At 56.5% G+C, this 23,648-nt stretch overlaps 11 protein-coding genes across 11 annotated transcripts; 5 read left to right on the top strand and 6 right to left on the bottom strand.

The window, feature by feature from the left end:
• Positions 1–1,871, top strand: BDY17DRAFT_65475 (uncharacterized protein; the record flags this gene model as incomplete). The annotated part of the gene is made up of 2 exons (XM_033738580.1): positions 1–1,297; positions 1,358–1,871. Coding segments are annotated over 2 exons (1,460 nt in total), but the record flags the coding sequence as incomplete, so codon positions are not given.
• A 308-nt stretch (positions 1,872–2,179) lies between these two features.
• On the bottom strand, positions 2,180–2,890 carry BDY17DRAFT_258862 (Snf7 family; the record flags this gene model as incomplete). The annotated part of the gene is made up of 2 exons (XM_033731816.1): positions 2,180–2,758; positions 2,825–2,890. The coding sequence occupies 2 exons, from the start codon at positions 2,888–2,890 to the stop codon at positions 2,180–2,182; spliced, it is 645 nt and encodes a 214-aa protein (XP_033585057.1).
• A 196-nt stretch (positions 2,891–3,086) lies between these two features.
• BDY17DRAFT_306188 (uncharacterized protein) lies at positions 3,087–4,415 on the top strand. Its single transcript, XM_033735001.1, has one exon. It carries the CDS (start codon positions 3,218–3,220, stop codon positions 4,196–4,198), a length of 981 nt encoding a protein of 326 aa, XP_033585058.1. The 5' UTR covers positions 3,087–3,217; the 3' UTR covers positions 4,199–4,415.
• Positions 4,416–4,505: 90 nt separating this feature from the next.
• On the top strand, positions 4,506–5,920 carry BDY17DRAFT_287976 (uncharacterized protein; the record flags this gene model as incomplete). Its single annotated transcript, XM_033732141.1, has 2 exons — positions 4,506–5,652; positions 5,722–5,920. Exons 1-2 carry the CDS (start codon positions 4,562–4,564, stop codon positions 5,918–5,920), a joined length of 1,290 nt encoding a protein of 429 aa, XP_033585059.1. The 5' UTR covers positions 4,506–4,561.
• Positions 5,921–5,988: 68 nt separating this feature from the next.
• On the bottom strand, positions 5,989–7,182 carry BDY17DRAFT_258852 (Brefeldin A esterase; the record flags this gene model as incomplete). The annotated part of the gene is made up of 1 exon (XM_033731815.1): positions 5,989–7,182. One exon carries the CDS (start codon positions 7,180–7,182, stop codon positions 5,989–5,991), a length of 1,194 nt encoding a protein of 397 aa, XP_033585060.1.
• An 807-nt stretch (positions 7,183–7,989) lies between these two features.
• On the bottom strand, positions 7,990–9,369 carry BDY17DRAFT_65526 (uncharacterized protein). The gene is made up of 2 exons (XM_033738581.1): positions 8,400–9,369; positions 7,990–8,155 (listed from the first exon to the last, which is right to left on the bottom strand). Exons 1-2 carry the CDS (start codon positions 9,054–9,056, stop codon positions 8,108–8,110), a joined length of 705 nt encoding a protein of 234 aa, XP_033585061.1. The 5' UTR covers positions 9,057–9,369; the 3' UTR covers positions 7,990–8,107.
• A 1,932-nt stretch (positions 9,370–11,301) lies between these two features.
• BDY17DRAFT_306194 (chaperonin 10-like protein) lies at positions 11,302–13,249 on the bottom strand. Its single transcript, XM_033735002.1, has 4 exons — positions 12,866–13,249; positions 12,780–12,803; positions 12,565–12,714; positions 11,302–12,502 (listed from the first exon to the last, which is right to left on the bottom strand). Exons 1-4 carry the CDS (start codon positions 13,030–13,032, stop codon positions 11,722–11,724), a joined length of 1,122 nt encoding a protein of 373 aa, XP_033585062.1. The 5' UTR covers positions 13,033–13,249; the 3' UTR covers positions 11,302–11,721.
• On the bottom strand, positions 13,250–14,865 carry BDY17DRAFT_306196 (NADP-dependent oxidoreductase domain-containing protein). The gene is made up of 4 exons (XM_033735003.1): positions 14,611–14,865; positions 14,483–14,552; positions 14,042–14,421; positions 13,250–13,968 (listed from the first exon to the last, which is right to left on the bottom strand). Exons 1-4 carry the CDS (start codon positions 14,847–14,849, stop codon positions 13,494–13,496), a joined length of 1,164 nt encoding a protein of 387 aa, XP_033585063.1. The 5' UTR covers positions 14,850–14,865; the 3' UTR covers positions 13,250–13,493.
• Positions 14,866–18,114, bottom strand: BDY17DRAFT_306199 (HORMA domain-containing protein). The gene is made up of 9 exons (XM_033735004.1): positions 17,874–18,114; positions 17,797–17,819; positions 17,565–17,748; positions 17,242–17,512; positions 17,018–17,183; positions 16,188–16,965; positions 15,910–16,135; positions 15,666–15,859; positions 14,866–15,610 (listed from the first exon to the last, which is right to left on the bottom strand). Exons 1-9 carry the CDS (start codon positions 17,982–17,984, stop codon positions 15,260–15,262), a joined length of 2,304 nt encoding a protein of 767 aa, XP_033585064.1. The 5' UTR covers positions 17,985–18,114; the 3' UTR covers positions 14,866–15,259.
• A 1,540-nt stretch (positions 18,115–19,654) lies between these two features.
• BDY17DRAFT_65686 (uncharacterized protein) lies at positions 19,655–21,273 on the top strand. Its single transcript, XM_033738582.1, has 3 exons — positions 19,655–19,737; positions 19,892–20,037; positions 20,087–21,273. Exon 3 carries the CDS (start codon positions 20,087–20,089, stop codon positions 21,149–21,151), a length of 1,065 nt encoding a protein of 354 aa, XP_033585065.1. The 5' UTR covers positions 19,655–19,737; positions 19,892–20,037; the 3' UTR covers positions 21,152–21,273.
• A 403-nt stretch (positions 21,274–21,676) lies between these two features.
• On the top strand, positions 21,677–23,414 carry BDY17DRAFT_306203 (uncharacterized protein). Its single transcript, XM_033735005.1, has 2 exons — positions 21,677–21,699; positions 21,752–23,414. Exon 2 carries the CDS (start codon positions 21,950–21,952, stop codon positions 23,162–23,164), a length of 1,215 nt encoding a protein of 404 aa, XP_033585066.1. The 5' UTR covers positions 21,677–21,699; positions 21,752–21,949; the 3' UTR covers positions 23,165–23,414.
• Positions 23,415–23,648: the final 234 nt, after the last annotated feature.

Genomic DNA, 23,648 nt, shown 5'->3' on the forward strand with positions numbered 1-23,648 from the left:
TCCACGACACCGATGTCAAGGGCCAGAAATTGTACGTCGGCCGCGCGCAGAAGAAGCACGAGCGTGAGGAGGAGTTGAAGAAGCAGTACGAGGCTCAGCGTCAAGAGAAGAACGCCAAGTACCAGGGTGTCAATCTCTACGTCAAGAACCTGGCCGATGATGTCGACGATGATGAGCTGCGCAAGGTCTTCGAGTCGTACGGTGCCATCACATCCGCCAAAGTCATGCGCGATACCATTCCCGCCGATCAGGTTGAGGATGCATCGCAAGACGAGGAGAAGAGCGGCGAGGAGAAGAAGGAGGAGAGCACCGAGGAGAAGGGCGAGGAGGAGAAGAAAGAGGACGGCGTGGAGGATATCGAGAAGAAGCTGAGCACCGTCACCATCGGCGGCGAGAAGAAGATCCTCGGCAAGAGCAAGGGCTTCGGCTTCGTCTGCTTCTCCAACCCCGATGAGGCTACCAAGGCCGTCACCGAGCTCAACCAGAAGATGGTCCACGGCAAGCCCCTCTATGTCGCTCTCGCGCAGCGCAAGGAAGTCCGCAAGAACCAACTCGAAGCCAGCATTCAAGCGCGCAACCAGGTGCGCATGCAGCAGCAGGCAACGGTTGGAGGCATCCCGCCCCAATTCATGCAACCGCAGGTGTTCTTGGGCCCCAACGGCCAGCCTATGATGATCCCCGGAGCCGGTCGTGGCCAGATGCCGTTCATCCAAGGCATGCCCCAGCAAGGTGGTCAGCGTGGTGGCTTCGGCGGCATGCCCCAGCAAGGCGGTCGCGGCGGTCCGGCCGGAATGCAGCAGATGCCGCAGATGGCCTACGGCTTGCCACCCCAGATGGCCGGATTCAACCCTGCTTTCGCTGCCAACCCGCAGGCGTACGCTCAGATGATGGCTGCCGCTCAAGCACAAGCTCAGGCTATGGGTGGTCGTGGCGGCGCTGGTCGTGGCGGCCCGCCGATGATGCCTGGTATGCTCGGCATGCCTCCTCAGATGATGCAGGGCCCTGGTGTCGGCGGTGGCCGTGGAGGTTTCCCGGGCCAGCAGCGTGGTGGCATGATGGGCGGACGCATGCAAGGCGGCCCAGACGAGCAGCGCGGTCGCCAAACTACTCGCGGCGCGCAGCTCGGCGGCGGATCTCCTGGCGTCGACATGCAGCAGCTGAGCGCTGCGCCTCCCGCACAGCAGAAGCAGATGTTGGGCGAGGCTCTCTACCCCAAGATCCAGGCTCAGCAGCCCGAGCTGGCTGGCAAGATTACCGGAATGTTGCTCGAGATGGACAACCAGGAGTTGCTGAGCTTGTAAGTGTCAAGTCAAGAACGCGTGTTTGTGTCAGAACCCCCGCTAACGTACGATTGCAGGACCAACGACGATGATGCCCTCCGTCTCAAGGTCGAGGAAGCGATGACCGTGTACGACGAGTACATCAGGAACCAGGGCGGCCCGGTTGGCGAGGACGCTGCGACGGCCAACGGCACGGAGAACGTCAACCCCGCTGGCGACGCTGGCAAGGACGCCGAGTAAGCAGTCCATCTGCTGCAACTCGCCATGCCCCTCATCTTTCCTGTTCGACTGGATATGCCCACGGCATACATTACACGATACCCCTTTTGACCGCGCTACGCACCCAGCCGGCATCTCTTTCTTTCCACGAGTCGCACACCCTCCGTCCTACCCCTCCTGTACGATATCGTCAGACCACCTTTCCTATCGATGCGGCGTCGGAGTTGTATCAATGGTTCGAAAATGGAGTTTAGGCTTCAGCCTCAGCATGGCAGATTCAATCGGGGGTGGGTGGATGGAGTGTGGAGTTGTATGATTAGGTACTTCAATGGGGATGCATGTGGCCTCGTCTTCGGATGTGGGCTGCTTTAGCTAGCCCTCTAGAATGAGTAGTGTGCGATATGAGTATGAAGCTGAGTCTTTCAAACACCAATGTGCTTCTTGTCATCCCAGTACGTGCACGTATGGTGGTCCCACCTTACGATATCGCGCTGATATCCAATTCACAGGATGCATTGCCGTAGGAAGCGGGAGCGTATCATGTTGGTGAGAACGGACTGGAATGTCCCTCGATCTGGTCCTATCTATCATCAACATACCCCCCAAGCCGACAAAAGTCATGAGCAAGCGCTTAAGCCGCAGTAAGCATGAAAACATTCATCAAGCATGCATTCCCCTCGTCATGTCGCCGCTTCCTTCGCTTTATCCAGCTCCGGTGCCTCGTCAATAAACTGCGGCGGCCCAGCACCCTCCGTCAAGAACCCCGGCATCTCACTCTCCCCCAACCCCTCCGCCCCAAAATCCACCTCCTCACCCAGCGCCTCCAACTCAGCATCCAACTCCGCCTCATCCACCTCCTCCGGCACATCATAGCTCCGCGAAATGCTCTCCTGGATATCGTTCCCCATATCCATCAAATCCGCCATCTCATCCTGCATCTTCTCAATCTTGTCAATGTTGATTTTCCCGTACTGCTTGCGCAGCGCCTTCTGCGTCGTCTTCATCGCGTCCACGGTCGCCATGGTGTTTTTGAGGTTGTCCTGCATCATGCCCGCCTGCTCCATGTTCCAGCTCTGCTGCACGAGCTGGTCCTTTTGGCTCTCATATTGCTTGCGCTGTTGCAGGACTTTGAGCGCTTTTTGCTTGATGGCGTTTTTGCCCGGCCCGTCGCGCATGCGTGCTAGGCGTTGTTGGTAGGTTTGGAGTTCGGCGTTGAGTTTGGAGAGGCGAACGTCGATTGTGTCTATGCGGCCTTCGACCTGGAGATGGGGGTTAGTGGGGGGTAGGTTCTAGGGATTTGAGGCGGAAGGCGGTGGAAGACGTACGCCGGTGATGGCATCGTTGAGGCTGGGTTTGGGCGCTTGGCTTTTGGCGCCGAATAATCGGTTCATTGTGATGTGCTGGTGCTTGTAGTTGTGGCAGGCGAGGATGAAGTCGGAACTCGACTTGCGTGTCGTGGTGGGATGCCGCGGAAGTGGGGCCTGTGCTGGAGCCTGGAATTTGGCTGGCCAATCACAATCCAGCTTTAGCGGCTGCACAAGGCCAGCGCAGCCGTGCATTGAACGTGACTTCCCTTCTCGTCGATCTTGACAGAGCGCTCTTTCTCTCTCTCTGCATAACGTTTGATTTCGTTGAGGTTCAGATTCAAAAACGCACTTTCACTCCACAATACCCTTTCACTTCACAGCGACCTCGCTGTACGAGCGGCTTTCAGCACCATGGCGTCGCGTGAGACCAAGGCTTGCGCTGACACCACGCTGTGCTGGGCGACCCCAGTCCGAGTCGAAGTTTTGGGAGCTCACTTGGAGACATACATCCAGTTGTTACCGACAATCAACGCCCTGCGACTCTGTCATCGGTTCGGGTCATCATCGAATGCTTTCGTCGCCAAGCTTCCTCAAGAGCTCATCATGTATATTGAGCGCCTACTCATCTCTGAAGCACGGGCACGGTCTCTACGAGCCTGGAAGAGAGACTTTCGATGCTTCCAACAGAAATGCAAGCCCAGTGAACACGTCAGTAAGGAAGCGTTGGAATCACTGCGCCAACTCGCCATCCAAGGAGAAATACCGTGGGACGAAGCTGAGGACTACTACGACGTGGATAGGCGCATTGAGTTGCATCTTCGAGATGAAACGTCAGAGTGGGAGAAGAAGCACACCAAGCGTGCTGAGTCGTGGCAGGCGCGTGTCGGCGCATCGTGGCAGACACGGTTCAGCAAAGATCAAGGATGCTGGTTCAACGCCAATGCCGACCTCATCTCCACTCATTTCGGTCTCGAGGTTGCGCTCGTCCATGTAGACATCGACGAATATGGCCAAGAGGAGGAGTTGTGGGAAGACTTTGGAGACCAATATCCGACGGGGACTACAACAGCATATCTGCAGCTGCCCAGAGCCCGCACGGAGTCTTTGCACTGGAGGTATCCAATGCCAGATCCATTCGGTTGTTCTTTCGCCATGCAAACTGGCCACGGGATGCTCGTGAAGGTACCGAAACAACTTCCGACTTCAGCACGTCACCGTACCGATCGGATCATGTCGATACTGGGCCTCAAGCCTTTCATTGCGCCAAGCCAGGAAGGCCTCGCGCTCTCGACGGAAGATGAGTTTGAGCACCATGGCTTGGCAAAGACAATGACATGGCCACAGCTCATGCTCATCGTCCGCGGCACGACTGATTTCGAGGGCACTCACTGACTGGACTTCACGAGGGGCTTGTATCGGCCACTGAGGACAGGCGGGCTGGCCGATGTCTTTGCTAGATGACTGATGCGGGACAGACTGAAATCGCTCGCGTACCCTCAACGAGGCAATCGGAATGATGAAGGGCACATCCGTGGTTAGAGTTGCGTTCAGCACACGCAGGCCGCTGTCTGCGATTGCCCAGTGATGAGTATAGTGTATTGTAGCAGATAAGATGGGAAGATGTGATCATATGCAGCGAAAGTCTAAACGGACATCCCCAAACTCTAAACCAAAATTTACTTGAATGTCACATGCCTGTCTTTGCGAAGCCCCGTCAGCTTGCCGCGTTCTCTACATATTTCATCCACCCCTCATATGGCGCCCTGTGAGATATGTACGACGAATCGCGCCCAGATCCTCCGCCCCAAGACGAGAAGCCGAGTATGCGGACCCTGCTTCACCGCCGCGTTCGAAGCTGAAGTCGCCGAAACCATCACAACCACCCACCTCTTCCAGCCTGGCGAAAGAGTAGCAATAGGCGCATCAGGCGGCAAAGACAGCACAGTCCTCGCATCAGTCCTACAGACCCTCAACATCCGACATGGCTGGAAGCTCGACCTCGTCCTCCTCTCCATCGACGAAGGCATCCAAGGCTACCGCGACCACAGCCTCGAAGCGGTCAAGAGGAATAGCGCGGATCTGGGTCTGCCACTCAAGATTGTGAGCTATGAAGAGTTGTACGGCTGGTCGATGGACCAGGTTGTGGCGCAGATTGGCAAGAAGGGGAATTGCACATACTGCGGTGTCTTTCGGCGGCAGGCGCTGGATCGCGGCGCTGCGATGCTGGGAGTTGGACATGTCGTTACGGGACACAATGCCGATGATGTGGCGGAGACGGTGCTCATGAATCTTTTGCGAGGGGACTTGCCGAGACTGAGTCGAGCGACGAGCATTGTCACTTCGACACCCTCCGCCAGCGTGAACAAGGACGGCGGGCCGAATGGTGCCGTGTCCTTCACCAATGTCAAGCGATCGAAGCCTTTGATGTATGCTTATGAGAAGGAGATTGTGCTTTATGCCCACCACAAGAAGCTCGACTACTTCAGCACTGAATGCATTTACTCGCCCGAAGCATTTCGCGGCTCCGCGCGAACATTGATCAAGAACCTGGAACGCATCAGGCCCGAGAGTATTTTGGACATTGTGCAGTCCGGCATGGATATGGCGAAGTTGGTGCCAGACACGGACGATGCTTGCAAAGGTTCGGCCGAAACGGCGCAAACGGAAGAGAGTGCTGGTGGATGTGGCAATGCGAATGGCACATCGAAAGAGGGAGAGATGGCTGCGATGGAGAGGAAATTGCGCGAAAATGAGCAGGCTGAGCAGGATGGCACTGAACACGAGGTTCGATTGCCTGCAAAAGCAGCAAATGGGCAGAGGCACGATAGAGATACGACGAACCTCGAGTCTACAACTACAGCAGGTATGAACGGTGGGCAGAACCACGACAGAGATCAACCTCAGCCAGTCACCAGCATACCTATCCGGACCAAAGAGAGACGCGGCAATCGGAAGGCGGGTCGACATGCAGCAACACCCGCGCAAAAACTGGGTCAATGCGAGAGATGCGGCTATCTGTCCTCTCAAGCGGTGTGCAAGGCTTGTGTTCTGCTTGAAGGGTTGAACAAGGCTCGGCCTCGAACGGATATCGAGGTTGGGGGAAGTGGAGGCTGAACAAAACTCTTCATTGCACTTCAAAGTACAAAAGCCAGCTACAACTCGACTACGGCTATTGCATCGGCTTACAACTCCGCCGCGAAAGCAGCAATGTCTCTGACGGCACTCTTGTGATAGGCCGGAATGACGGAACGGAAGATGAGGCTCGACGCGTGAATCACGCCCAAGTTCAAACTTCCCCTGGCCTCGACGCCCGCTTCCACTAGGCGACGAAAATACGAGATGCCTTCACTCTTGAGCGGGTCCAGCTCGTCCATGACCAGGTTGTGCGGCGGGAGGCCTTTCATGTCCTCCAGCGTGGCGTAGTACGGCCAGGCCAGCGGATTCTGCTGGTGCTCGTCGGTGGGCGTGTAGAAGTGGGCAATGTACGCCGTGCTGCCTCTTCCGATGAAGTAGCCGTTGCACTCCACCAAGCTAGGAAGCTCCTTCAGCAACTTCTCCTCGGGCCAGCCCCAGGCATTACTGATGTACGGCACGAGCGCATACACGCCGGCAATATCCTTCACCCAGCCCTCGCGCTTCGCCTTCAGCGCAATCGCCAGCGACAAGTTGGCCCCGCCGCTCTCGCCCTCCAGCACAAGATTGCGCACCTTCAGCTTCTCCTTGTTCGCCGTAATCCACTTCGCCGCCGCGACGCAATCATTCAGCCCCGCAGGGAAATGGTGATACCCATTCTTCGTCCACGCATTGCGGAAATCCGGCATCACCACCACACACCCCTGCGCGGCAAGCGACTTGCACCACCGATCGTGAATGGGATTCATCGTCGTGCCCACCACCATCCCGCCACCATGCGAGAACATAATCCCCGGCAGCGGCGCCGTCTGGTCCGCAGGCCGATACACATACACCAGCATATCCTGCCCGTCGCCCCCCGCGATCGTCTCCTCGACCATCTGCACCTTCCGCTCGTGTGCATCCCCCGGCAAATCCACCGACACGCCCCCATTGTACATCAGCAACAACCCCTCGTTAAACTCATTCACCATCACGCCAATCTCGTCGAGCGTGGAATTCTCATCCAGCGTCGCGAGCGACGCCGGCGGGCCGTGCGTGCCCATCCCGATGGCCTTGATCGTAGGCAGCAGCTGGGCATTGGCGCGCGGGTCCTCGCCTAGTGCGAGCGTGGCATTTCCCAGACGCCCGGGGGCCGTGTAGGCTGCGCTCGAGGCGTGCGGGGCGTGCTGGTAGTCTGGGTGGAATTCCTTCTTCGCCTGCTGCGAGGCTTCTTTGAGCTGGGCTTTGGCTTCGCCGGGCATGGTTGCGCGGGGGGGGGGCTGTTGGTGTGTAGTTAGCAGCGGGGTTAAGATTCGTCCTTTGAGGGTCTCTCCGTTCGTTTGCGGAGGGGATATGTGGTTTATATCAACACAGTGCAGCTGACAAATGACAAATGGACAACCCCATAAGTCCCACCTTCGACCCTGATGTATAAAGTTGCCCTGGGGTTACAAGTTGCGGAGATCGTTTCCCTTGGCGTCCATCTTCCCCATTCGACCCCTCTCGTCGTTGCTTGCGCCAATGCGCGGAGCAGCGCCGAGCTCGCCGAGGTATTCAGGGACATCCGCGGATATCTGGCAATCGGGACAACCTCACGTGCGCAGGTGAAGAGAGAAGACGTGAAAAGATGATTGAAGCAAAGTAGGAGGCCTTGTCTGATTGTCCAGCGTTCCTAGCGAATGTGGTCTCAATTCTATCTCGATTGCACGCCTCCCAAGATCATAAAACTCATCACTGCGTGGTCCCAAAAAATACAGCTACGCCGCCGGAAAAAGCAGAATGCATGTGGTGTATATAACGGTTTTGTTTGCCTTGCGGGGGTCGTCGTCGTAAAAGAAGATGAAAGCCACATGTCCGCCGAACCATTCCAATAATTGTTTCATCCATGGGCCCGAGGACCGAAGAAGGTAGAAGGATGCAATGAATGATTGTGCTCTGAATCCATGAGGCATCAAGCGTACGCTGGCCGTGTCAGGGTCGTGGGGAGGAACTTGGAAAAGAACGTGCTGGTCTTGAGCTTCTTCGCCGGGTGCGGATCGGTCTGATCGAGCGGCAGGCTGTGTGCGAGAGGAGCAGCGTTCGGCAGGACGGCGGGAAGCGGTTGCTTCGGCAGAGCCGTTGCTTGGATGTCGACGATGGACGGATGATGGCTGTCGTAGTGTTGTATCGCCACGGGAATCTCCTCAATCATCGGGTCGTTGTAGGAGGAGTTGATGCTCTCCGGCGAGGTGGATGCTCTGCAGGACTCGAGCGAGGAGTAGGAGGCAGACGAATGACTTCGAGTCGGCGGCGACAGGGATGGGGTGCGCGAGGGGGCTCGAGAGGAGCCGGACAAGGAAGCGGCGGTGGCGGCGGCGTAGTATGCGGATCGAGATGCGTACTTGTCGATGAACGATCGGGAGGATTCGTAGTAGGATGACTCGACAGCCACCGTCGCCCTCCTTTGTTGCTCCGCGAGCAGCTGCAGGCGGGTTTCCTCGAGTCTCGCCATCTCTTCCCGTATTCTTTGCTCCCTCTGCTTCTCGGCTTGTCGTGTCTGCCATTGGCGGATGGGAGCGAGGAAGGGTTCGAGATGGTAGTAGAGGTCATCCTCAGTGATCCTCAGATCCCAATCGAGGAGGCCGAGGAGCTGCTTCTCCATCAGGTTGACTTCGGTCAGGCTGAAGCCAAAGTGGGGGTAGCCGGTGACGGCGGTGTAGCGAGCCCAGTGCTTGTTCTTGGGCGAGGAGTCGTTGAGGTTCTTGGCGGCGAGGATCAGGGCGGCGAGGAAGATGCGATGCGAGGTGCACTTCATGCCCTTGGCGACTGGGGGCAGACGTTGCTGTAGACGCGCGAGGTAGACGAGCGAGGTCATCAATGTCGGGACTTGGACGTGCGATCGATCGACAAGGGTGCTGATGAACTCCTCCAAAGAGGGCAGTTGCGGCTCCGAGTACAGCGATGCAGTGTGCTGGGGAGGGGTGCTGGGGGGAGTGGGTGGCAGACTCTTGTCCATGTGAGGCTGGCCCTCGCAGCGGATGACTTGCGAGGCTTTGCGTGCGAGGTAGGACACCATGTCCGGGGAGACAGGGAGGTAGATGAAATGGTCCAGTGCGGCCGCATTCTGCGCCGGGGTGGGAAGGGTAGCCATTGCCATGGTGGATGATCTGAGCAACGGTGGTGTTGCTGTCGAAGATGGATGCTAGGAAGCAGGGCGTGTAGACAGCGGTCCTTATTGATTGTCGTGACAATAGCAACAGAAGGTGGCGGAGTGAGATGGCAGGCAGAAGATTGCCAACAATAGTATTAGTCCAACAATAGGCTGCTGCCTTGCCGTGTCCAAATGGCCGAGAGGTGTCAGGCTAGATGTGGGGAGAGGGTTGAGGTGAGGTGAGGTTCGTGGAAGAACGTGACGGCGTAACAAATGACGGTGTGGCTCGTGAGCGGTCGTGGGTGAATGTTGACACTTGGTCCCAGGCAGGCGATCCACGTCGAGGTAGATGTGTGCGAGGGGGCGGATCAATGTGGCTTTCCGACCAGCGGAAGGGGTGCGACGGTGCTTGTTGAACGAGGGCCAATCGACGAAAGGGTGAAGGGTATTGGCAGGGAAGGAGTGTGACTTCGACGGGATCCTGGGATAGACAGCTGCTGAGAGTGTCTTCGAGACAGGATGAGGGCCGATAAATGAATGTATAGTTGAGAGAGAGGCAGGGTGTCGATGGGGACGAAGGAAGGGAATTGGCCAAGCGAGGGAGTGGGCGGGGAGGTGTAATGTACTTATTGCATGCCGCCCGCTCGCTCGCCCGCCCACCACGCAAGGCAGTTGGGGGAGGGTGGAGTTGGAAGGAGCGAGCGGCTGCAGGAGACGGCGCTGGCGAACGATCTGTTTAGCTGGGAAGGTACGTGCAGTAGGTCGAGGGTGTACCTGCCGCAGCAGCCTGGGTGGGGCGTGGGGAGGCGAGGCGGTGATTGGCCGCCCCGCCGCCCTGCAGGAGATCGCTGCCGCCGTTCGTCGTTTCCCACAGGCGTTTCACCTGATTGCGCGCCGGCTTAAGGCTGCTCCCGCCGGGTTTCAAGGCCGCAAGCGTTGCACCACTACCGCCCCTCGAGCAGTGAGAGGGCGAGGAGGGCCGGATGGACAGTGACTTGAGGCGACTCGCGTGTCGCCTAGCAAACTCTGCTAGCATCGCTCGCTCCAGTCACCTCGCCAGGCCAGCGTGGCTTGGGCGAACATGCCTCTGCTGCAGCAAGGTTGTCTGCCACCCAACCCTGTCCGGACAAAGAATGGAGAGTGGGCCAAGGGAGCCCCCCGTCCCGCCTGGCCCCGAGCGAGAGGTGCGACACGGCTCTCGACAAGGAGCAACTTACCACCAAACCATTTGCATCTAGTGCCCGCGCTGTGCTGGGCAGCCTGTCGCACCGCCCTGCAAACGGGCTTGCGTGCGTGCTTGGTCCAGCCTCCCCTGGCGATCTTGGTAGCGTGCGCTGGATGCATTCCCCGCATGCAAGTCAGTCGTCAAGCACGCATGCCTCGCCAGACACCTGCATATTCGCATTATTCACGCCTCTGCAGGTCTCTCTTGGCCCCGCCATGTCCATGACAATGGTCGCCTACGCTCTCGAGCGAGTGAAATGGTGGGGAGGCGGAATGAATGGATGGACGGGGGTTGGGCGATGACGAGCAAGCATTGAAAGGGAGATGGCGTGGGATGGGATTGCCCCCAGTCGCGATTTGCCCCGACAGCCAATCACCGCCGGCAAATGGCATCGGAATTGTCAGATTTACATGGCCCTCGACGAACCACGTCCCTCGCCTCGACGGTTTTCTGTTTGTTGGCCGCACTATACACACGCTGACCCGGCTGGAGCGCAAGAGTGCGACAGTAGTGCAACGCCCTTTCATTCCACTTCCGGCCCTCCCCTTGGCCCATCCCGGGCCTCTCCTTTCTGCGTACCACACAATGTTCAGGAGGTCGGCTTTCTAGCCTGCCCTCGCCATTCCGACTGCCGAGTTAGCAACGCCTCGCGTGAGCCACCAACCAGGACTGCAAAATTAGGCCGAGCAACGATCATTGCAGCTACAACTCCTGTACACCTCGATCCATCTTCTCCATTCACTTGGCCACCGTCGTATCTTGCAATATACATTGTGAATCGTGTTGCACATCGGGTTTTCCCATCGACTGGTCCAGAAGCGTACCCGGCTATTGCTTGTTTTGGCCGCTTTCGGTCCAGCCACCACGCCATCTCCACAATGAGGATTGCGAACACGTCGAAACGAGCGCACTGCGTTGAAGCGACTGCACGCTGCAAGTCGGCATAAGCGATCCTCCCACGACTCCCCTTCCGGACGTGTATGTAACACTACACGCCCGCTACTATAGGCGCTCACCTTTGAAACCCGGCTGGGCGGTTAGTGGCGAAAAAATAGCTACATCTCGTCCATCTGGCTGGCGCTTCGACAATTCGTTGATCGACATCTGCGGCGACGCGCCCTCGATAACCTCCCTCGCGCCTCCCTCGGCTTGTCGCAAGCGCCAGGTGGAGATCGGCCAACCTCCTGGCCTTCATGCACGGCAGAGACGACGTCCAAGCGATTCCACGCTTCTGTCTCGCATGTGTTCTCGTTGGGCTGCATGAACCTCGTCCCACAACTACTCCTGTTGCTCACTGTCATTCATCTGCCGCAGACACATGCGATGCGAGTGTCCACGCGCTCCCTCACAACGACGGAAGCAAAACCGGCAAGTCAAATGTTTGTTGTTCCTCAAGCTCCAATGGCCATCAAGGTTACCTTTCTACCTGAGGTGCTCACGCCTTTGCTACGTCCCAGCCTTCACATCCACCAGGATCTTCACATGCTTGTCCTTCTCCTCAATCAACTTCATGTACCCCTCCTTGACCAGATCATCCATGCGAATCTTACTCGTAATCATGGCTTCTGGCTTGAGCGTTCCCTTCTCTAGCGCAGCAAGCACGCCTTCATAGTCCTTTCTTTGATACCCCAGCACCGCCTTGTACGTTGCTTCACGGAACACCAACCAATTCGGGTTGAACGGGATCTCCTTCTCCCAAATCGCCACGTTGATGACGGTTCCACGCGACTTGACGCTCTCGCACGCCGCCTTGACACTCGCCGGCACGCCGGCACAGTCAAAGGCAATGTCGGGCCCGGCTTCGCCTCCGCACAGCTCCAGAGCCTTCTTGGCCACATCCTCCTTGGTGGGATCGATGATGTGGTGAGCGCCAAAGTCTTTGGCAAACTCCTGTCGCATCTTCGCCACCTCCACGGAAATGACGGTCTTGGTGCCTCGCGCGAGCAACACCTGGATGACTGCGAGTCCAATCGGCCCTCCGCCGAAGACGATGCACTTCGGCTCCTTGATGCTGGCAATCGGGCTCGCGTCGACCGCATGCCATGCAACGGCCAGGGGTTCAACGAGTGCGCCAACGTCGAGGTTGATGCCCTTGGGCAGAGGGAAGACGGCGAGCTCGGGGACGACGACTTCCTCGCTCATTCCGCCTCCGGCACCACTCAAGCCCACAAAGCCGCCCTTGGAGCAGGCATTCTCCGCATTGTTCTTACAAGCCCCGCAACTCGTGCTGGTGTCCGACTCATGCGATCAGCAATGTCTCTTGTCGAGAGTGGGAACGGAGCCACCCACCAGTATATCGTCGGCTGCACCACCACGTTCTGCCCGACTGTGAAGCCCTTCACGCCTTTGCCCACCTCTTTCACGACGCCGGAGAATTCGTGACCGATGGTGATGGGGATCTTCTCCTTGGTGATTGGGTGCGGCTCGGTGGGTGAGAAGCTGTACAGTCGCGGAAGTCAGCTCCAATTCCTTCAAGAGAAGAGTGACAGGGGACCAAGACTTACGTCGGACCTCCCATATACTCGTGCCTGTTCCGATGGAGAGACGAATCAGTGAGTGCCATTGTTATGTTCATGAAAGGAGTCCCTACAGGTCGGTGCCGCAAATGCCCACAAATGCAGGCTCGATCTTCACCTGACCATCTCCCGTCTGCGGTCGCGGCACATCGTTCTTGATCTGGATGTCTTTGATGCCGTAGTAGCGGGCGGCACGCATGCCCTTACCGGCCGTGTCGACTTGGATGGCTGTGGTCGTCATCTTGTGCTTGTGTTTTGAGATGGGATCAAGTTGAGGGTTGATTGAGAAAGAGGAGGAAGACGGGATGATACAGGGAAGAGGGAAGACTTGAGTCGAGAGCGAGTGTAATAGAGAGCACTTATATATGCTCTAGATTTCTTGGACGAAGCGGCCCGATTCAGGCTGCTCCTCTCTCGCGGCAAAAGTGTTTGCACCACAGTCCCGAGCGACACCATGTGGCCGTGATCTACCGAACGCATCTCCGTTGCTCCAGTTTGGCACCTGCTGAGGCGGTGCTGCGGGGTGGCGGGGTAGGTTGTTCCAGCCTCAGGCACTCAAAAGTGCATTTCTGGAGATATCTAGCGAGCCTGCCCCTGGCACTTCTCCTCATCTTTCATTCAGCCTGATTTTTGCATTGGCACGATCACCAATCCCTTGGCCGTGGCGTACCAATCAGTGCCTCCAATACCGCAGCAATCGGACTAATACCCTGTCACGGCCTTAGGCAAATACGGCTCCTCGAGGTACGCCGCATCCTCCTTGCTAAGCTGGTAATTCGAATTGAACACCGCCTGGTCCACCCGCTCCGTACTGCTCAGCCCGATAATGGGATTGCAGCCCTTGGACAGACTCCAAGCCGTCGCAATGCACGTCATCGACACCCCGCGCTTCTTCGCTATCTCCTCCACCCGCTCGACAATCTTCTTGTCCACCGCGTTCTCCCGCTCGCGATACATGCTCTTCAAGAAGCGGTCGTGGTCTTCGCGCTTCGTGTTGCGTGTGTTCCACGGCCGGGTAAGCACGCCGCGCGCCACCGGGCTCCACGGGATCAGCCCGACGTTCGTGGCGTTGCAGTAGGGGATCATCTCCCGCTCTTCCTCGCGGTAGAGTAGGTTGTGGTAGTTTTGCATGCTGATGAACTCGTGCCATCCGTTCGTGCGCGCGATCCACTGTAGTCTGCGTTGCAACGTCAGCCCTCCACTCCATCACCTCGATCAATGCTCGGAAAAAATAAAAAAAAAAGACATACTCCTGAAACTCCCACGCAGCCATCGACGACGCCCCAAGATACCTCACCCACCCCCTCTCCACAACATCGTTCAGCGCGCGCATAATCTCCTTCTTCGGCGTCGCGCGATCCAACCGGTGAATTTGCAGCACATCAATGTACGTGCCCAGCCGCTGCACGCTCGCCTCCACGGCGTCGAAAATGTGCTTGCGGCTCAGGCCGACTTGGTTGACGTCGGCGCCATCGTTGACGATCGCGAGCCCCGCGCCGGGCACGTTGGTCTCTTTGACGCCGAAGAAACATTTGCTTAGGATGACGAGTTTGGAGCGCGGGATGGAGAACTGCTTGATGGCTTTGGCTACGATGCGCTCCGAGTCGCCGTTGGAGTAGACGTCGGCCGTCTGGAGTATCAGATCAGACGATTCCTCGACCTTCATCGAGAGGTAAAAGGGATCAGCGTACGTCCCACGTGGTAATCCCGCGATCGTACGCATGCTTCAGAATCGGCAGAGATTCCTCTTCATTCAACACCCTACATCATCCTCAGCACCCTGCATTGTTCAAAGGGTGAAATGCCAGACGATCCTCACCATCCCTGCCAATCTGGCGATCCAAACGACATGCAGCCCACAATCACTTTACTGACTTTGAGCCCGCTTCCTCCCAGATTGGTGTACTGCATTTTAGGCTGCTCGTCGCTGCCGTTCGTGCCATTGGTGGAAGCCATATTGTGTCGAGGTCGTATGGCGGTGCTGTGTAGTTTGCGATGGGGTTGGAATTGTCGGATTGAGATGATAAATCGAGGTGATCTGCTTGCTAATAAATACATGGTGTGGTGTTCCGTTGTCACGAGACGGACGTCACATCGGATTTAAGAATTTTAGGGAAAAGCAAAGTCCGATTTGGGCGGCGATATGACGATCAGCCATTACAGTACGGGTAAAGAGACATTGAATAAATGCTCATGCATTGCCGGAGAATGATTCTATAATACACCCTTCGAGACACACCCCTCCGCTAAAGTATATGAGAATGTCTGATAACATGTACAGTCGAACAGAAGAGGCAAGGTTAAGATAGTCCTCCAGGAAGAAATCGCCGACGTTGACGGTTGATTTCCTCGCAGCGGCCTTGCCGCGGCGACATAGATTGTCAGCAAATTCCACAGTAGCTGCACGTTGTTGCAGGTCGTGAGTGTCTTCAGCAAAGCGAGGAACAGAAAAAGTCGACATGGCCGTATTAAAGAGGCTTGGCTGGACTGGAAGGCGCAGAGCCAGCATCGAGGAAAGCCTCGGTTTGCACACTCCTCAATCGTTGCACGCCCGACTGCACCGCGCGAAGGCGCTTTGATGTCCGAGGGGACTCTTCCTCGATTGGACGCTTCCTCAAAGCATCGGTCCACCGACTGGGGGTCTTGAAGGGAGTCATGGAGGCGCGGAGGTCCAGTCCGGAGCCCGGCGTTTGCACGATGTTGCGCGGCTTGAGTCGCGATGCCGGGGTCGCTGGAGGGGGCATGTGGTTGGCTTGAGATGCTGGAGGTGGGATGTGCGACTGATCTTCCGGCGCCGTCGGCTCTGCAAGTCTAGGGAACTGCACGAGCGTTAGCACGTGTTGTCAGGCAAATGCTTCGCGAAATGGAACTTACAAGATGGCGAATGTGCAACATAGGATCGAACAGGTTCTTCTGCATCATGTCGTAATCTCTCCCGCTCGTGACAGGCACCAGTCTTACTTTCCCAGAAGCCGACGATTTCGCTCTCCCAGAGCGCTTTGCGGGGATGACATACCCCTCGTGTTTCAGATGCTCGTAGATGGGAGCGGCAGCAGAGATGCTGAGACCTGCAAAAACATTAGCACCGTTCACGGTGACCATCTTCTCAATAACATACCCATGTCCGAGGCGAGCTGCTGTTGACTTGTGAGGCCATTCATGCGGGACAGTTGCATACCTCGACGTTGTTGTGCAAGTCCGTGAAGCGTCTTCAAAGTTTCTTCCTCCCTGCCACCCAGAAGACATTGGTAGCAGGTGTGGTATTCAGGCAGTCGTGGATCGTCTTTCCCCGTGTAGCCATAACACTCTAGATGTTGCCATGTGTCGCAGAACGTGCATACAACCTGCAATTGGAGATGAGTAAATGTGTCAGATGGCAAGGGCAGTGAATATTACCATCTCGCCATCTTCTTTGGTGCTGCCGCACTGACACAGAATGCGATCTTCGCCGCCTTCTCCGTTGGGTGTTGATCTTGCGAGTCGGTGGGCTTCTGAACGAAGCCTTTGACTCTCGCTCTGCAACCGCTCGAACATCTCCTGCGACAATGAAGGCCGTTGGTGATGCTCTCCATCACCGGCCACAGCAGGCCCCAGCAGTGCATTCTTGGAGGCGAGCGGGGTGGGTATCACGGGACGGGAGTCTGATGGAGCGCCTGTTGGTTTCTGAGATTGAGTATCGCCCTGCGTCCATGACTCTGGTTGCATCATCGACACAAGATCTGCTGCCATGAATTGCACGTTGCTTGACTGAGTGTCCACGGCGGTTTCTCCTTGCGAGACTGCTGCAAATAGTGAGCTTGCTAAGCGTGAAGATTTGCGTTGTTGGACAGAGGTGCTCAGATTGTTTCGATGGCGGGTTGAGGGTGGGATATCAGCAAACGGTGTGAGCGACGGTGCAGCCTTTGATCTGCCATGAGTCTGTGGTGAGGGCATGATTGTCTCCTTGTTCATGTCGGCATCCACTATCGTTGACGGAGTCGTCGACGCTCTGCCGCCCTCTTTGTCGCGAGACTCACCCCTTGAGTTTGGAACTCTCCGGTAGGTGTTTGGAAAGAGACTGATGGCATCGTACTTGGAGACTGGCTTTCCGTATCGAATGACACTGGGAAATTCAGATAGCTTCCCTTTTGGAGCTCCATCGTCTATCTGCAGGTGGGAGATGGTGAGGTTGGTACTGGAGCGGTGTTAGAGAGATACAACATGTGCGGTGCAAGAGCTGCGCTCACCAGTGAAATCGCGAATCGACCTCCGTGAGCTCTCTATTCAGTTTACTCCAGCCGGAGGATTCGGGAAAGTACAGGTTTGTTGAAGTGCCCGGAATCCACCCATTTCGCGCGTAGAGTTCGTCCCCGTCGTGAGCGTAGAACATCTCCATGGTCACAAATCGCTTGGCTGGGTCTAAAGGTCAGCTGGTCGTTTGTGCATGAGTGGATACGGGCAATCTGCAGACCTGGGAGTATTGGAAGTGGCTCGCACAACTGAGATACCTTGCGGAAGAATTCTTGCAGAGCAAGATTGCTGATCTCGACATTCAAGATTGAGCTGGCATGGGAACCTAATTCGATGCCGGCAAACATCTGCTCAGATCCGCCCTGCGGACCGTACTTGATGGTGAAGGTATAAGTTTCGATGACTTTGCTTCGATTGTTGGGTTCGGCGTGGACGTATATCTGGAGGGCTCGCAGCGTTCCGTCCTTCAAGGCGACGAATGGACCGTTTTCCTGGTAGGAGAAGTCAGCCGGACCTCAATCATGAGCGCAAGGAGTTACTGACAAGCCATTCCAGTAGTTTGTTGACTCTTTTGCTTCGCCCGCGTATCAATACTTGCATCTTGGTCTTCGGCTCCTTTGTGGACGTGTGTTCGGCTAATTTGCCGGCTGCGTAGTCTTGATACGGGTGGATTTGATCACCCATCCCGTACCATTGCTCTCGGTATGCGTTCACAGGAAAGAGGTGGCTAGAGGAGTCAGCGGAAGGGAATGGTTGGCGAGACACTGGGCTTTACCGCAGAAAGGTGACTGAGCTGAGCTGTAGGTAGGTGTCAGCGGAAGAATCTCACAAAGGCCGGGACCGCTCGCTTACTCCGCCATGGAGCATTGTCTGGACAAGGTCGAGACTTTGCTTCTGGTCGATCGCAGTCGAGGTGGTGTACGTCTCAGCATTGACGGTTCGGTGGAGCTGCACATTCGCCATGATCGCTTGCTTGGCAGGGCCTCCTTCCTCGTTTGATGCAGGCCGGTGCTCGAATCACATACGTCACTGTGAAAAGTAATGGTTCGAGAGAAGAAGAAGAAGAAGAGGGAGATTGATGGTGGATGGTTGAGGAAAGGTGGAGCAGAAGAGGTGAAGTGGAAGTCAAGTCAAGGAGGAAGGTGCGACCCACCACATGCCCTCATCCTCAGCAACCTTCGACCTCACAGCACCTAGCCAAGCTCTAATGCTCTTGAATACAATGAGATTGATACCGGCGGAAATGAAAGAATGGGGACCTCAGCGATATCCATGACTGTCTTGCAGCTTGCACGTGGTTGGTGGCTCACTTGATCCCCCTCGGCGCCTGGCATATGCTCGTCGCTGAAGCATTTCAAGTTCGTACTCCACTCTCTATGCGATCGAGTAACTCCTTAGCGAGCTGGCGGGGATGATGAGTTTATAGAAACGCCTCCAGTATCGCCTGAAATGCTCGCCGTTGCGGCATCGATGAGAGTTCGATCCTGGCACCCATTCTGCAGGAAGACACCATACTACAGTCCCGGCACCAACGACCACCGAGACTCTCGCATGGCTTTGGCACTCGCGGTCCTCTGCAAGGGTGAGATGATAAGCAATTTGCCGGAATGAACGCTACGATCCAGGCCGCAGAATCGCTGTGGCCGTTCGATGGAACGAAGCAGTCGTCAGGCGTGGAGTTCCAACACAATGGGCAAAAAATATCTTCCTGCCGGCAGGGATGATATATACGCCTCGACTAATGGTAGACGCGAGATCGCTGGAGAGAAGAATCGAATGGATGAAGACGAGCAAGACGAGATGGATCGGCCGCGTTTGTCAGCGGATCCACTTTGCATTCCTCCGCTCCAACGACACCTCCTCCTCGACGCGTCCACACACTCTTCATCTAGCATGTTAACGTCTGCTCAACTCTGTCTTTTGAAGCTCCAGAGTACCCTCAATCACAAATAAGGCCACGGATTGAAGAGAAGTCCTCAACGTGGCATTTCCGCGATCATCCCGGCTCCATCTACCAGAGCGCGCATGGCGATGCATTTCGTTTCAAATCAATATCGGAGCATAAAACATCCATGCCGAGGGCATTGCATGGAAATAAAGCAGTATCCGCGGGCTTTGAAGACCTCTTGTGGTCATAGGTATCGACTCAGCAATCAGCGCTCGTAGGGTACGCCTACTCCAGCCATCTGGCAACTTCGGCAACGTTGCCATGGATCGCAAGGACTGGACTCTCCGCGCGAGAGAACGAAAGTGAGTAATCGAAAGAGAATGTCGATGGTACTGTTGAGGCGACCTCTCCGAACGAATCCCAATCTTCCCTCTGAGTATGCACGATTCTGGTCATCCGCCGAATGGCAATATCGCTCTCTAAATGCAGGCTTATAGCAGCTGAGAGGCGTATCATGGGTGAAAGAGCTTCGTAAAACAGCGGATATGGTGCAAATGTCGATTTGAACGAGCTGGCTGGTCTGGATCTGCGAATTCGCTATCGCAATCCTGCTGCGTGGCTTCGCTCTCACCGGATGCCCCTGGAAAATGAAAGCCCCCACGACCTTCAATCAATAGAAAGAATGAGTCTTCGGCGAGAGGTGCAGGATAATCTGTTTGGCACCGGAGGTGAAGTTGAGGCTGCGTGGCGACGTTTGCACACTGAGTTCGCGTGCCTTCCTGATCTGGCAATTTTCGCTGCAGGCATGATGTCGCTGCGTGACGCAAAGTGGGTCCCCGAATGTTATGAGCGCACACAGGCATCGAATTCCTCTCCTTTTGCTTCATTCTGCTTCCTCTCCACGCATCATCCTCACCTCAACATTGTCCACCATCCCTTTGTGTGCGTCATTGTTTGGACAAGGCTTACCGTGACTGCGTAGATCATCCTCACCTTCAGCTTTACAGCAACATCACCCTGTTTAGGCTCAGCAGCCGCTATCGCCTTCGACATTGTGACAGTGTACCAAGATTTGTGCAGAGCGAGCATTGGCAGTCCCAGCCCATCAGCCTGCTTTGCATCCTCAGAGTGAGTCTCGCCTGAATATCCAACGAACTCTGCTAATGCACTGCTATAGATGTCTGCAAACAACTCCAAGAAAGCCTGGCCGGGTGATGAGTACGACAAGCAGACTGCAGGGAATCCCGCGGCTCAACACCATGTCCAGCTCCCAGTCCGCCCAACTGTCATCACCAGCTTTCCTCAGGGACTACACGCTCTATCGTCAGCCGTCGTTACTGGCGCGGGAAGTAGCAGTGCTTCAACAAGTCAGGGGACTCCGATGAGTGGCTATCTCACTTCCGCCAGCACTCCCCCCACGACTGCAAGCTCTTCCGCTGCTCCATCTCTCGGAACGACCCCAAGCTCGGGCATAGCTCCAAGCCCATCGTGGCAAACCAACGGCAACGGACGCGTCAATGGGATGCAGCAGCTCGCGGGGCCGATTCCAGCGCACCTCGCGGCCAACTACTTGCCCGGGCTCGGCCTGCAGTTCGGTAACACGTCTCCCTACGAGAGCACTGCCAATCAGGTGACTATGCCAGAGCGCGATGTCATGCAAGGCCCTGCCTGGTCCACTCTTGGCAGTCGTGCCTACCACTACACTCAAGCCAACATTGTCGAGCCGCGTGTCCACGTTCAGCACGGCGTCTCAGCAGGCGTTCCCACACCCAAGACTCACCCCCTTCCGCCGAAGCCTGTCGGAGGTCAGCACGCCATATGCGAGCAGCATCACGTCTCTCCTGTCAAGCATGTCGAGGCAGCTTCAGCGAATCTTTCTCGTCCGGCTGAGACCGCCAACACCACGCAAGTCAGGGACTTTGCCAAATACGTCAACCTGCGGGGCTCCGACACCGATAGCATCATCACCAACCCTTATGCTGAAGACAATGGCTCGACCGTCAGTACGATCTCGTCGCACTTTACCCATGACCGTCCGCATCTCATCGGGCAAGAGGCATCTATGTTCGAAGAGAGGCCCAACAAAGGGAGCTGGCGGATGCAAGTCAGAGACAATGGTCCTTCAATCAAAGACGCAGCCCCTGGTGGTGCAGGCTTCCTCAGCGCTCTCAATCCTCCGAACTTCCAGATGAAATGGGGTGTAAGTTTCGCTGCTTTGAAAGGACATGAATTCTCCAGCTGACGTATCTCAGGACCGTGTCGTCTGCATCAAGACCAACTTCGTTTCCAACATTCACGTCTCTGTCAAGTCGTGTCTGTGGGCGGAGTCTGAGAAGGTCGGGCTGCGCATCAATCGGATCTGGGAGGCGCGTCAAAAGGAGACGGACGATGATGCCATCCTAATCTTCTCCATCAACAACCAGAAGTCATTCTGCGGCCTGGGCAAGATGCGTGGGCCGTGGAAGAAGGGTCTCGTGCCTGCAGGATGGCAGACTGCCGCCGATGGCACGATGGCCGAAGGGTATGTCGTCCCCATTGCTCAATGAAGTTGACATGACACTGACCGTACTCAAGGACCTTTCCCGTGCAGTGGGTCTTCGTCAAGAACGTTGCCTACGACCACTTCAAAGACGTCAAGCATCCCAAGACCGAGCAGCCCATCGTCAACATGTGGGATGGCATGCACTACCCATACGAGGAGGGGCGGGAGGTGGTGAAGATCTACGTCCAAAACGCCCACTTCACCAACGTCCTCGCATTCCGCAGCGACAGGCCTTACCACCCGTTCAAGTACGTGAGCCGCACCGGCCTCCTCGACCCTCGATTGAATTCCAATCGGCAGAGGTTCATCAAAGGTGCACCGCCGGCGGGTGATCAGACTCCGCGAGGCAATGCAGACTGCCGCACTGTCTCCCTTCGCGTCGACACCACACCCTTCACTCCCTCGCACGCCACCTTCGACGGCCACGCTAGCCCAACTCCTCTTCCGGGACAGGTGGTTCAGTGCATCATCGACTCCCGTGGGAATTACGTGCCGCTTATGCCATCCTCGCCGGCTCCGATGCTTCAAGGCATGCACGGCGCTTTCCAGCCCAACCAAGGTCACTTTGCTGGCAGTCCCGTCCACGGTCATGGACAGTCATTCGCTTCTCCTGTCGGCAACCCTCCGCCTTTCCAGATGAATGGCCATGGTGGCTTCGCTGAACCTCAAGCTCACGGTCACGGCCAGCCATTCCCCTCTTCTAGCGGGATCGCTGCCAGCTTCCAGATGCCTGGTCATGGAGGCTTTCCCGGAGCTCAAGTCCATGGCCACAACCAGTCATTCGGCTCTCCTCACGGCAACGCTCCCGGCTTCCACATGCCCAGTCACAGCGGTTTCAATGGTGCTCCAGTCCGTCAGCCATTCGTCCCCCCTGTCAACAATGGCCCCGGCTTCCAGACGCCCGCTCGTAATGGCTTCGGTCATCCGATGATGGGCGGACAGTCTTTCAACAACGCCGGCCCTGCTTACCCGCCCAGTCCATCCATTCTGGTCACTCCTCCGACGATCAAGCGTGTTCAAGCCCCAGCTGGCCCGCAGTACACCCCCAGCAACCTGCGCGGAATGCAGTCGATGGCCAACATGAACACAGGCTACCACGCCGGCCCCGTCGCCACTCCTCCCACCGCCCAGCGCGTGCGTGCTCCGGTCAACATGCAACACGAGAGTCCGACCAACCTGCGCGGAATGCAATCCATGTACAACCTGAACACCGGCTACCCCGTGCCTCCCATCACCGACGCCGACCTTCAAGCTCTGTACCACGCTGCGTCCAACTCCAATGCCTTCGCTCCCAGGACTCCCTCGGAGCACTTTCGCGCGGACCAGAACACTTCCAAATTCACCATCCCGCCCAAGCAGTCTACGAAAGGCTCGGATGACGATGACGATACGCCAGAGCGTAAGGAGAAGCAGAAGGAGTTGGATGAGGTGCAACGCCTTATCACCGACCTCAATAGCAAGTTCTCGATGCTGAACTACAAGATGGGGCAGAAGAAGGGCAAGCAGGTCGAAGTGCTGGAGGACTCGCCGAGGAGTGAGGACGCGAAGAGCCTGTCCTCCTGGTTCGCCGGACAAGAGGAATTTGAGGGAAAGACGCCGTCGCCGCCCTCGACCTCCCGGTCCGGGACTTCGATCGCGCCTGCCAACGAGCAGGACGACGATGCGGGGTCCGTGTGCTCTGTGGAGACGCATGGCGGCGTCTCCTTGGAGTGAAGATTCTTTGTGCGTGCTGGTGCTTGCGCGATACTTGCGTGGTGTCTGTTGTGGGGGTTGGGACGTGTCTTTTCTGCTCTGCTGGAGCTCCGTGAGAGGGAGGTCTTGTGCTTTGTGTCTTTGTGCTTTGTGTTTTTGTCTTCTGCTTCCTTGAGAGTGTGTTAGTATAGCTTGCCCTAATAATCCAATGAACCGTTGCCCATCTTGCTCATCTCCATTTCATTCTTTTCACCCGTTGCGTATGCCTCGCAAATCGAAAACATGCAAAAGGAACCAAAGCAGCCAAAGGCCTATTGCAGCTGCACCCGGCGAAACCTCGTCACAACACACACTGTCTATATATAGAATCATCTACGCATCGCCTCTAACCAATGACCGGCAGTATCAAGTGATCTGTTGGTCAGAGGCCAAAAAATGCAAACCTGTTGGGGTCCTACGAGTCTCGCCTTGCTTTCTCTCCTGAAAAGGAGTTTGTTTTTTTGTG

The sequence above is a fragment of the Neohortaea acidophila genome (genome assembly GCF_010093505.1).
Source record: "Neohortaea acidophila strain CBS 113389 unplaced genomic scaffold BDY17scaffold_16, whole genome shotgun sequence".
Taxonomy (NCBI): Eukaryota; Fungi; Ascomycota; class Dothideomycetes; order Mycosphaerellales; family Teratosphaeriaceae; genus Neohortaea; species Neohortaea acidophila.